This window comes from Sciurus vulgaris, assembly GCF_902686455.1.
Source record: "Sciurus vulgaris genome assembly, chromosome: 11".
NCBI lineage: Eukaryota > Metazoa > Chordata > Mammalia > Rodentia > Sciuridae > Sciurus > Sciurus vulgaris.
The window spans coordinates 23,582,143-23,595,556 of NC_136472.1; the positions used below are offsets into that span (position 1 = coordinate 23,582,143).

The window sequence follows — 13,414 nt, forward strand, 5'->3', positions numbered from 1 at the left end:
ATAGGGTAATGATGTCTGTCTCATTTCACTATCTTTCATAACCCGCCTCACTTCCTTCTACATAATCTAAAGTTCCTCCATTCTTCTCTTACTCCCCACCCCCACCCCCATTATATATCATCATCCACTTCTTAATTCATTCCTGACTCAAGTGCATCATTGAATCTTCCTTTATGAATCCATTATAATTTATATGAATTTATACTTTGTACTAACTTATTTTAATGAAACTTCTGCTACCCATAAAGCATTAGAAAATCACAAATCCAGTTCATAAAAACTAGGATTGATTTTTCGACCTTGATTATTTAATTTGGAAGTTAATTTCTTCAGTCTTCAATTTCTTGTATTTTAATACTGGCTAATTCTGTTAACCTCAAAATATTTTATTGAGATTAAAATTTGACACAGTGTATTTTACATGCTCAAAGGAAATAAATGTTGTTAATTAATAATTTGAAAACCCTATCATTTATTTTCTTTTAATTGTAAGTAAATTCAACCATAGAGATTTTATAGAGTAAATATGATTGGGATTTAATTGTCATTATTGTCCTAAAATTGTATCAAGAGAAAGAACAACAATTGATTCAACTTATTGTTATCACTTATTTTATACTGAATTTTCATATTTAGTCCAAGACTTTCCAGTTCACGACTCTTAGATCCTTATACCAAAAACCTAAGGTTAATAAAGTGTAAGAAAAATCAAGAAGAGTAGAAGACTGGTTTGTGATCCAGAGTGGCTTTGCAAGTAATAAAGGACCTTCAACTGTGGGCACATTTTCATTCCCACCAAGGTGAAGATCAGAGTGAGAAATGAAGGGAATAAAGAAGAGTGTTCATTCCAGATGAAGGGAATAAGGGCAAGTGTCCTGCTTGATATTTTCCTATGTAAGTGTCTATTCCTGAGAGGACATGGGAATGTGTGAGGAGGACAACAGTTCAGGGAAAACCCTTTCTGATCACAAGGAGGGAAACAGATAGGGAAAACCCTTTCTGATCACCAGAAACCAGGTTTTGCTTTGAGAGTAAACCATGCTGATGAATCTAAGGTCTGAGTGGTCATTAAATAAGCACAAATTCAGGGAAATTGTGAATACTGGAGAATAATGAATGCAGTCTGGAGGAACCAGATCACATTGCATGGAAGGTTCTCCTGGTCCTGTTTTTTTCTTTTCTTTCTTTTTTTTTTTTTTTTTTTCTGTTCTCTTTCACATATCTGAATGAGACAGATCCACTCTGAGTCTCATTTTTTCTCTGAACAGTCATGTCATTTGGAAAATCCAGGAAACATTTTCCTTCTCCAGCAGCTCTCTTTGCTGTGTTCAAATTATAACTGATTGTGCCTCCATCACCTTTTTGGTAAGAAATGCATAGGAACAAAATTATCTCTTCACTTGTTGTTGAGACGATTACACAAGCTAACCCTTAGATAGATGTGATTTTGAGCTCCCTACAGTAAACCATGACTATAATCCCTGTGCTCAGCAGACTGAGGAAGAAGGATCACTATTTCAAATCCAGCCTCAGCAACTTAGTGAGACCTCCAGTAATTTAATGAGACCCCATCTCAAAATACAGAATAAGAATAATAAATAACAATAATAATAAAACACAGAAAATAGGCTGAGGATGTGGTTCCATATTTAAGAACCTCTGGGTTCACTCCATGGTACAAAAACAATTAGATCTTGTACATAATTATAGGGCACGGTGTGTTTTCTATGCATGTACGCATGATATGATGATCAAAGCAGGATGATTTGCATATGCATCACCTCAAAGATTTGTCATTTGATTTTTGTGGTGAAAAATTAAAAACATTAAAAATTTTTTCTTGCTATTTAAAATATGCAATGCATTAGTTTTAATTATGTTCACCCTACTGTGTAATAGAACACCAAGTTATGTTGGTTTTAAAACAGATTTTCTGATCACAATACACAGAGATTAATTATTTTGAGCCTTTTAGGATATTAATTTTTATTTATATTTTTATGCCACAGAGATCAGTATTTGTTTTAGGTAAGACATTCATTTCCATGGAGCATAATTTATAGTACAAAGTCTTTTATTGTATTTTATCCATGGAAGAAATACCCATACCACGGTTTTGTTCAAATACCTAGTCTTTAGGTATTTGAAAACTAAAGATATATATTTTCTGAGCAAATAATAATAATTATTGATTTGTCTGACTCATCTGTCTTTGACCTAGAGAATGTTTATGAGAACACATATCTGAAGTCCTTGTTTTCCAAATTTTTTTCTTTTATTTAAGAAACGAGAGAAATTGCAAGCATTTCTTCTGCCATATCAAATAGTAATATATATTAAAAATAGAATCTAAAAATGGTAGACTTTCTGTTTTTCTCTTTCTCCCCAACTTTTACTACACCAGCATCCTTTTTAAGATCTTTATGACAGAAGATGAGCTCCTGATTGCTTCCAATTTTAAGATTTTTTTCTTTTTAATTGACACATAATATTTATACTTACCTAGAGGGCAGAGTGCTGTTTCTATAGTGTGTATGATATGATGATAAAATCAAAGTGATTTGTATAACTATCACCTCAAACATTTGGTCAGTTTTTTAAAAAAAAATTCTTTTGTGGTGAAAACATTAAACATTCTTTTTTTCTGGCCACTGAAAATATAAGATACATTTTTGTTAACTATGTTCACTCTACTCTACAATAGAACACCAAGTTCTGATGGTTTAAAACAGAGTTTCTGATCACATTCCACAGAGATTAATTATTTGTGAACCATCTATGACATCAATTTTTATTTCCATTCCTTAAAATTTTCTTATGCCATGGAGAATAGTAATTGTTTTATGTAAGGGATCCATTTCCCAAGAGCTTAATTTATAATATAAAGTCTTTTATTGCATTCTATCGACATCTAACACCTTCAGTTCCAGGGAAGAAACATCTATACCACACTAAAACTAGACTCTATTTAAAAATGAAAAGACATGTATTTTTTGAGGAAAAAATAATTAATATGTCTAGCTCACTGTCTTTGACTTAGAGAATGTTTATGAGACCACTTATCTCATGCCCTTACTTTTCAAAAGTTTTTTTTTTTCTTTTATTTAAGAGACACGGAAGAGATTGCAACTATTTATTCTGCAACATCAAACACTAATGCATATACAAATTTCAAAGTAAAAATGGTAAACATTCACTTTTTCTCTTTCTCCCCCACTTTTGCCACAGCAACATTCTTCGAGATGTACAATGACCAAAGATGATCTGGTGACTGCCACGGCTACCCCAATCTTCAAGGTCTTGTGAAGGTGCCTGCAAGGTGGTCATGATGTCCTCTGCTCAGCATAGGAGGATACTTTTGAATTTTCTATGGATTTATCATAGACTTGTTCCTTTTACCATTAAACATTGGAAAGAGAATTTTGAAAGAGGATTTTTCATTTCCATTCCCACAAATATCTTTATTTTTTAAATAAATGAGACACAAGAAAACCATGAATTCAGAAGAACATTTTTTTTTCCATTTCATCAGAATTGATTCAAAATACAGAAAAAAATATCAGACTTTTTCTCTTCCAGACCATCTTCAGTCAATTTTTATTATGATGGTTTAATGAAGTAAGCATCTATTCCTACAAGGTAAGAAGGAAGGCAGAGAGTATGATCATTCAACTTCCATAGGCCTCTTCCTTAAGGGAAAGATCTGAGGGTAGTTTCCACTTACATTAAATACACAATTTTACCCCTTTACCCAAATAACTCTGTGGGGACCTGAGAAAGTTTTCACTTACTTATTTTTTAATGTGGTTAAAATATTTTAATATCAGGGTTATAGCCAAATAAAGTAGATGACACATGGTGTTTCTGTTTGTATTCCCCACATACATTCTCATTTACAAATAAAGCCTCACACTCTATGCATTACTGGTGTCTGTTCTTTAAAATTGATCATTTTAAAACATAATTTAAAAGTACATTTCTACCAATGATATGATGAATCATAGTTTAAACAACTTTAGTTTTGACTATTGTTAAAATAGTCACAAACAATAACATACCATTGAACATAGCTTTTTGTTGTTTTTTCAATATAATTAGTTCTGATATCATCTTACCAGGAAGCTAGGAACTAGCTTTTTGTTGCTTTTTCAATATAATTAGTTCTGATATCATCTTACTAGGAATAGGTAGTTAATATACAAGTGTTTCTTCTTTCTGAGACATTATAGTACTTCATAACTATTATAACAATGAAATCATAGCTTCACTAATTTGGTAAACTATGTATCTTTGAATATAAATGTTAAGCCTCCTTTTTCATTCTGAATTATTACAATTTTAAAGGGGCTTCATGAACCACAAGTTTCATAGAAACTACATTTCCCAACAATAGAATTTAAATAACTTTATGGTATAAATTTATGCTACTGATAGATTTTTAAAAAATAATAAAAAGTGTATGGTATCTTTTACACTACTAGGACATAACTTTTAACATTTTTGTAAGTTGAAGTAAATTTCCATGTAGCTAAGAGCACGTCATTGAATCTCTTTCACAGTCTGCCAAACCACCGAATTCAAAGGATCATCAGAACTGTACAGGGTAGTTAATGACTAAGAATCATTTAATATTACTCCTGATGGTCAAATTAATTTCAATGGTGAACTCTACTGAGATATGCAATTTAGATTATTTGCATAATTATGTAATATTTTCAAATTTGGCAGTTATGTTTCTTTCACAATCCATAAATACATGTGTTTAAGAGTAGGATAATTTCTTTTTGTTCTCTTCCCTGAATAGCAAAAAATTACCATGTTTTTCTCAACCTGATTTCAGGTAAAATGGCCAAGGAAAACTGTTCCACTGTGACAGAGTTCATTCTCCTGGGATTGTCAGATGTCCCCGAGCTGAGAGTCCCGCTCTTCCTGGTGTTCCTTCTCATCTACGGAGTCACAGTTCTGGCCAACCTGGGCATGGTCGCACTGATCCAGCTCAGCTCTCACCTGCACACTCCTATGTACTTTTTCCTTAGCCACTTGTCCTTTGTGGACTTCTGCTACTCCTCAATCATAGTGCCCAAAATGCTGGCCAACATCTTTACCAAGGACAAAGCCATTTCTTTCCAGGGCTGCATGGTGCAACTCTATTTATTTTGTACTTATGCAATCACAGAGGTCTTCCTGCTGGCAGTGATGGCCTATGACCGCTTCGTGGCCATCTGCAACCCACTGCTATACATGGTCATCATGTCCCAGAAGCTCTGTGCAGAACTGGTTTCTGGTTGTTATCTCTATGCATCTATTTGCTCTTTGATTCACCTGTGCTTTACTCTTGAGATCCCAGGCTACAAGTCAAATGTGATCAACCACTTCTTCTGTGACCTACCCCCACTCTTGAATCTTGCTTGCTCTGATGTCACTGTGAATGAAGTGCTGCTGTTCATTGTGGTCAATTTCAATGAGGTCATTACCATCACCATCATCCTCACCTCCTACCTGTTCATCCTCATCACCATCCTGAAGATGCGCTCTGCAGAGGGGAGGCGCAAAGCTTTTTCCACCTGTGCCTCCCACCTCACAGCCATCGTCATCTTCCATGGAACGATCCTGTTCATTTATTGCCAGCCCAGTTCTGGCACTAGTCTGGACATTGACAAAGTGACCACAGTCTTCTACACTGTGGTGATCCCCATGCTGAACCCCCTGATCTATAGCCTGAGGAACAAGGATGTGAAAGAAGCTCTCAGAAAACTGGTGGACTCCAAAATATTACGCAAGGCAATTTAATAAAACATAATTTGTAATAAGGGTGAATAGATGGGCACAGGAGTTGGAAAGCAGAGGATGAGAAGGAGGTAGGCAGGTATGAGAGAATCTCTTGTTCTCTAATCTTTGTGCATTTTCAATTCATAAATACAGGGTTCAGCATTTTCAAAAGTTGCAGATTATTGATATGTTTTTCTTCAGTTTGTAATGCTGTAAAGTGATATGAGCAGTAGCACTCTTAGGACATGAATGTTTAACTTGTTTTAATCTATCATGTGTTTTAATGAAGAACTCACAAGAGTCATTTGTTTCAGTAATCTTTAGGAAAAACATAATACTTTTAAAACTTGAATTCCCGATATCTATAATGAAGAACAGCTTCTTGTCAATTACTTTATGCAAGCATGAGAATTCCATACATGCACGTATATTGTTAATTGTTATTTTTTTCTTCTTATTTCCTTTATTGCCATGGTAGTAGTTGCAATGTCCATTATTTTTAGAACTTCACACATTATTTTATTTGATAAATGGAGACAATATTCATTTTATAAGAATCTTAGAATAAATAAATTACATGACTGGTGCAAGCATTTATTATAACTCCTTATATATAATTCATTCTATCTCTTTCTCTATGGATTCTGCCTCATCTCTCTTCCTCATTATTAGTCACTGACTCACCATTATTATGAGCAGGTGCATCTATTACTTAGGCTTCTTTTTTACTTTTTCTTACCTTCTGATTTTCATGCTACCTCTTCAATACCTTGTGGATAAAATATGTATTGCACCTTGTAAGTGCATTTCTAAATTTTGTTTCTGTTTCCTCCATGTGTATTTATTCTTCATATAATGATCTTTCATCACTATTTTCTGTGTACCTAAGCAGCATTTCTTAATTCATACTTGATTCATATGCAGCATTGAATCTTCCTTTATAAATCCATTATAATTTACTTAAATTTGTACTTTGCACTCACTTGTTTAAATTAACTCTTCTGTAGGGAACATTCCTCAAGCTTATCTGACAGCAGTCACTGACACCATGGTCTAAATAAATCAAACAGTCTGAACAGAGAAACTGAGGTAATGGTAAAGACTTGCCATGGAATGAAGGTCTTTGCAGCTGTTGAGGCTGAGTTTGAGCTGAGGGGATGCCTCGTTCTGTCATGCATCCCAGAAAGTTGTGATGTGAGCTCGCCTGCCCTGCGCTACCTTGCCTCATGCTGTGTGCTGGAGCTTGCCATTCCCCCAGTCCTTTGTCTCAGACCTGTTGCTGGGCAGAATTGCTTAGGCATGCTTGGTTTGTTTGCACTGCCTGGATCCTCGACGACGTACAGTTCACCTATAGGCTAACTCTGTTATACTTTAACAAGCGTGTTAACCTGATTGGATAATGTGCCTATATATGTCCTGTACAATCCTAAATAAAATTAGATCCATGCCTTCAGAGCTCGATCTCTGATGCCTGGGTAAGCGTGCTGGGTAAGGCTAGGTAGGGTAGGCAATGTTCATTCTCACCTTCAGCAAACCCATCTCTGAACATCTACATTCTTCCAGTCGTAAAACATTAGAAAGTCACAAGATCCAATTCATAAAAACTAGGATTGGTTTTTCAACCTTAATTATTCAACTTGGAACTTAATTTCTTCAATTCTTGGTTTCTTACATTTTAACAATAACTAATTCTGCCAAACTCACAGAATTTTATTGATATTAAATATTTTCATTTTTTTTAATTGTTGATGGGCCTTTATTTTGTTTATTTATATGTGCTGTTGAAACTGAAACCCTCTGTCTCACATGCTAGGAAATGAGCTACAATGTGAGCCGCTACTGACATTAAATTTTAACATGTATTTAGTGGTGTTCACATGGTCACAAGAAATACATTTTGCTAATTAATAATTAGAAATCAGAGTGATTACTATTATTTATAAGATACAGTCTACCATAGAGGTTTTTAAACAAATGAAACTGTCTTAAACTAGATTAAATTCAGTAGAGATTCCAATATCAGTGCTCTTATTTAAAATCTCTTCAGAAGGAAGAGCAGCAAATGAGTCCACATTATCATCCATTTTATACTGAATGTTCACATTTCACCCAAGACTTGATGATTCACAACTATTAAATCTTCACACTAAAAACCTAAGGCCAACACAGGGTAAGCAACACCAAAAAGAGTAAAGATAAGGTTTGTGATCTAGAGTGACTTTGGCAATTAATAAATGAACTTTAACTGTGTGCACATCCTTATTCCTGACAAGGCAGAGATCAGAGCAGAGCAAACATTGCAGACGAAGGGAATGAAGACAAGTGTTCTGCTTGAAACTTTGCTATGTTTAAGTGTCCCTTCTAGAGAGGACATGGGAATGTGTGAGGAGGGCAACAGGTCAGGGGAAACCCTTTCTGATCACCAGAAATCTACACTTTCACTGGGAGGCAAAACCATGCTGATATATATATATATGAATAACTAAGTTACACTGAGATGCTAACATCAGTTAAACAAGAGCTAATTAACAGAAATTGAGACTATTACATAATAATGAACATGTTCTGGAGGAATCAGGAAACATTGCATGGAAGGTTCCTCGGGTTCCACTTTTTTATTTTCATTCTTTTTTTTTTTTCTTTCTTATTCTGCCATATATTCCAAATACCTGCATGAGACAGGTTCTAACACTGGCTCTGAGTCTGTTCTTTGCTCCATATAGTCACATGGTTGGGGAAAAAATAGGAAGCAGTTGCCTTCTCCAGCAACTCTTTGCCTTGTTCAAAGTACAACAGATAGACATGATTTAGAGCTGGGTGTGGTAGCCCACGTCTGTAATTCCTGTGGCTCAGGAGTCTGAGGTTGGAGGATTGAAAATTTAAAGCCAGCCTCAGCAACTTAGCGAGGCCCTAAGCAACTCAGTGAGACCTTGTCTCGAAATTAATAAATAAAACACAGAGCATGGGCTTGGCATTTGATTAGGTAGTTAAGCACCCTGGGTTCAATACCTGATCCTTCCCCCGACAAAAAAAAAAAGAAAGAAAGAAAATATTTATGTAGATTCTGACACACAATGCCTGCCCAATAAGTGTGTCCTATGATTAGAACGATCTGGCCAGCAGATCCATTACCTTTACTGTATGGGAAGAAACTCCAGTGTAGATGTACACAGTCTGCCCTCCTGGAATCTGAGGGATGTTGTAATCTTATGAGAAAGGGAAAGTTCCTCAGAAATATTCATCGTAATTCCAATGGCAATACAAGCTGTGCCTCACATATCAGATACTAGGATACAGAATTCCAATCACCCATAAAGTCTACAAAAAAGAAGGTTTGGTGTCAAATTATTTTTTCCCCATTCAGGATATTTTTTTCTCTTTAATTGGCCCAAAATTGTGCATATTTATAAGACACAGTATGCTGCTTCTATGCATGTATACATGATGCAATGATCATATCAGGGCAATTATATATCTTTGACCACAAACATTTGTCATTATGTTGTAATGAAAACATTGAACATTCTCTTTTCTGGCCATTTAAAATATACAATGCATTATTGTTAACTAGGTTCACCCTACTCTGTAATATAGCACCAGGTATGGTGGTTTTAAACCAGATTTTCTGATCACATTCCACAGAGATTTATTACTTTTGAACCTTTGGTGACATCAATTTTTACTTCGATTTTTATTTATTTTCTTGTGCCATAGAGATCAGTAATTGTTTTAAGTAAGGGATCCATTTCCCAGGAGTTTAATTTATAGTATAATAGCATTCTATACACATCTAACACATTCAGTTCCAGTGAGGAAACATATATATCACAGGTTTGTTCTCTAAAACTAGACTCTAGGTACTTGAAAATGAAAAGACATATATTTCCTGAGCAACCAATCATAATTAATGATATGTCTAACTCATTTGTCTTAGACTTAAAGAATTTGTTTAAGAACACTTATCTTATGTCCTTAATTTTTAAATATTTGTTTCTTGTATTTAAGAGACAGGAGAGAAATTAGAACCATTTCTTCTGCCACATAAAACATCAATGCATATAAAAATACAAACTAAAAAATGGTAGACTTTCTCTTTTCCTCTTATTTTCCTAACTTTTGCCACACCAGCATCCTTCATAAGGTGTTCAATGATCAAAGATGAGCTCATGATTACCACTGCCACCCTAATATTGAAGGTTTTGTTAATATTCCTGCAAGCTGGTAATGAACTACCTCTGCTTAGCAGAGGATACTTTTAGATTTTCTGTGGAGTTGACATAGTTTAGTTCCCTCTTACCACAGAACATTGAAATAGAATTTTTAAAGAGGATTTTTCATTTGCATTCAGGCAAATATCTTAACTTTCTTTTCTTTTCCTTTCTTTTCTTTTCTGTTCTCTTTCTCATTCTCCTTCTTCTTTATTTAATGTTTAACACACAAGAAAAACATGGTTTCAGGAGAATAATTTATTGCCATTTCATCAAAATTGATTAAAGATACAGAGAAAACATCAGGCTGTTTCTCTTCCATACCATCTTCAGTCAATTTTGACTACAATGGCGTAGCAAAGTCTCCATTTCTACAAGGTAAGAAGGAAGGCATAAAGTAAGACCTTTCAACTTCCATAGGCCTCTTTCTTAAGGGAAAGGTCTGTATGGTAGTTTCCACTTACATGAAATATAAAAATTTACCCCTTTACCAAATAACTCTTTGAGGGACCTTAGAAAGTTTTCACTTACCTCTATTTTAATGTGATTAAAATATTTTATATTGGGGTTGTAGTCAAATTAATTTGATGACATATGGTGTATCTACCTGTATTAACTTCTACACATAATTCTCATTTACAAGTAAAACCTTGCACTCTAGGTATTACTGGTGTCTGTTCTTTAAAATTTATCATTTTAAAACAATTTGAAAGTACATTTCTACCATAGATATGATAAAGCATAGTTTAAACAACTTTATTTTTGAATATGGTCAAAACAGTCACAAACAATAATGTACCATTGAGCATAACTTTCCATAACTTTTCAATATAATCATTTCTGATACTGTTTTACTAAGAATAAAATATCTAATTAAAATAACAACTTTTACTATTTGAAATGTTAAGACTTTCAATAAGTGTTGCTTAATTTATTAAAAAAATATGCAAATGTTTTTTTCTGTGACATTATAGAACTTCATAATTATGGTCACAATGAAAGCATAACTTTGCTAATTTGATTATAAAAACTATTGTGTCTTTGAGTGCATGTGTTAAGGCCCTTTTTCATGAGTAATTCCAATTATAGAGAGTATTCATGAACTACGAGTTTCAAAAAAATGTTCAGACACTACAATAGAATTTTAGGTAAATTGTACGTGCAGATTTAGGTTGCTGAAAGATTTAAAACCTCAACAAAAAAACTATACCAAAACTTTTACAATTCATGACCATAACTTCTTAGTGAATCCAAATTAATTTCTAGGCAGCATTAAAGTATGTCTTTGAATCTATTTCAAAATCTGCCAAATCACCAAATTCAATGAATCATCTTAACTGTACAGGGTCGTAGTTAATTGAGAATTATTCAAGATTGTTGCTCATGCTTAAATTAATTTACGCTAGTGAGATCTACGAAGATACATATTTTATATTATTCATAAAACTTGAACATTTTGAAAACGTGAAAGTTATGTTTCTCTTACAATCCATAAATGTGTTTAATATTAATATATTTTCTCTTTGATCTCCTCCCTGAACTAGCTCAAAACTTCTCATATGTATTCCTTAACTTGACTTGTCGTGACAATAACTGAGAAATACTTTACCACTGTGACAGAGTTCATTCTCCTGGGATTGTCATGTGTTCCCCAGCTGAGAGTCCCGCTCTTCCTGGTGTTCCTTCTCATCTATGGAGTCACGGTTCTGGCCAACGTGGGCATGGTCGCACTGATCCAGCTCAGCTCTCACCTGCACACTCCCATGTACTTTTTCCTTAGCCACTTGTCCTTTGTGGACTTCTGCTACTCCTCAATCATAGTGCCCGAAATGCTGGCCAAGGACAAAGCCATTACCAAGGACAAAGGACCAAATCTTTACCAAGGACAAAGCCATTTCTTTCCAGGGCTGCATGGTACAACTCTATTTATTTTGTACTTGTGCAATCACAGAGGTCTTCCTGCTGGCAGTGATGGCCTATGACCGCTTTGTGGCCATCTGCAACCCACTGCTGTACATGGTCATCATGTCCCAAAAGCTCTGTGCAGAGCTGGTCTCTGGCTGTTACCTCTTAGCATCAGTGTGTGCTCTCATTCATCTCTGCTTAACTCTTGAGATCCCAGGCTACAAGTCAAATGTGATCAACCACTTCTTCTGTGATCTACCCCCACTCTTGAATCTTGTTTGTTCTGATGTCACTGTGAATGAATTGCTGCTCTTCATTGTGGTCAAGTTCAATGAGGTCACTACCATCACCATCATCCTCACCTCCTACCTGTTCATCCTCAAAACCATCCTGAAGATGCGCTCTGCAGAAGGGAGGTGCAAAGCTTTTTCCACCTGTTCCTCCCACCTCACAGCCATCGTCGTCTTCCACGGAACGATCCTGTTCATTTATTGCCATCCTAGTTCTGGCACTAGTCTGGACCTTGACAAAGTGACCACAGTCTTCCACACTGTGGTGATCCCCATGCTGAACCCCCTGATCTATAGCCTGAGGAACAAGGATGTGAAAGAAACTCTCAGAAAAGTGGTGGATTCCAAAATATTATCCAGGGTGTTAACATAATTTGGGTTAAGGGATGAAAAATGTGTATCATAATTTCATAAAAGTCTTAGGAGAAAATTTACATGTCATGGGTAAACACTTTTTATAACCACTTATTTATAATTCATTCTATAGCTGTCTCTATGGATTCTGTATCTGTTCTTATTCATCACTGTTAGTCAGGTAAATGCCATTATTATGAGTACCAGACTTCTGCTTTTACCATGTCCGAACTTCTTTTATTCATATTACATCTACAGTACACTGAGGATAAAATACTTTCACTTGTAAGTAGATTTCTAACCTTCATCTTGCATGTGTATTTATTCTTCATAAGATAATCTTTATCACTTTTTGTGTTTCTCAGAAACATTTCTTGATTCAGCCTTTTCGCCTATGGAACATTGAATCTTCCTTTGTAAATAAACTATGAATTATGACCATTTCTACTTTGTACTTGCTTTTAAAATCAAGTTTCTACCTTGTATTTATAAAAAGTTAGAAAATCAATAGACCCAATTCAAAAAAACTAGGATTGGTGTTTCAACCTTCATTTTTCTATTTGGAAATTTTATCTTCACTTTTTCAGTCCTTGGTTTCCTACATTTCAACACTGACTCATTGTTCTAACCTCCCAAGATCTTGTTGATCAAGGTATATTCAGTACTGTTCACATGCTCACAAGAAATAAACTTTGATAATTAATGATCTGAGATTACAATGATATCTTTACTATTAATTGTAAAATATCTTCAACTATAGAGATTTCATAAGAGATGAAACTGTCTTAGAAGAGATAAATTCTGGTACAGATTCAAGTTATCAATGTTCTTATGTAGAATTTTGTCAGGAGAAAGAATTTGAGTCCATATTAAGTCCATATTAACACT

General features: G+C 34.7%; 1 protein-coding gene across 1 annotated transcript; it reads left to right on the forward strand.

Annotated features, from left to right (window-relative positions):
* Positions 1–4,845: 4,845 nt before the first annotated feature.
* On the forward strand, positions 4,846–12,545 carry LOC306639792 (uncharacterized protein; the record flags this gene model as incomplete). The annotated part of the gene is given in 3 exon segments (XM_079103523.1): positions 4,846–5,781; positions 11,576–11,853; positions 11,855–12,545. Coding segments are annotated over 3 exon segments (1,905 nt in total).
* Positions 12,546–13,414: the final 869 nt, after the last annotated feature.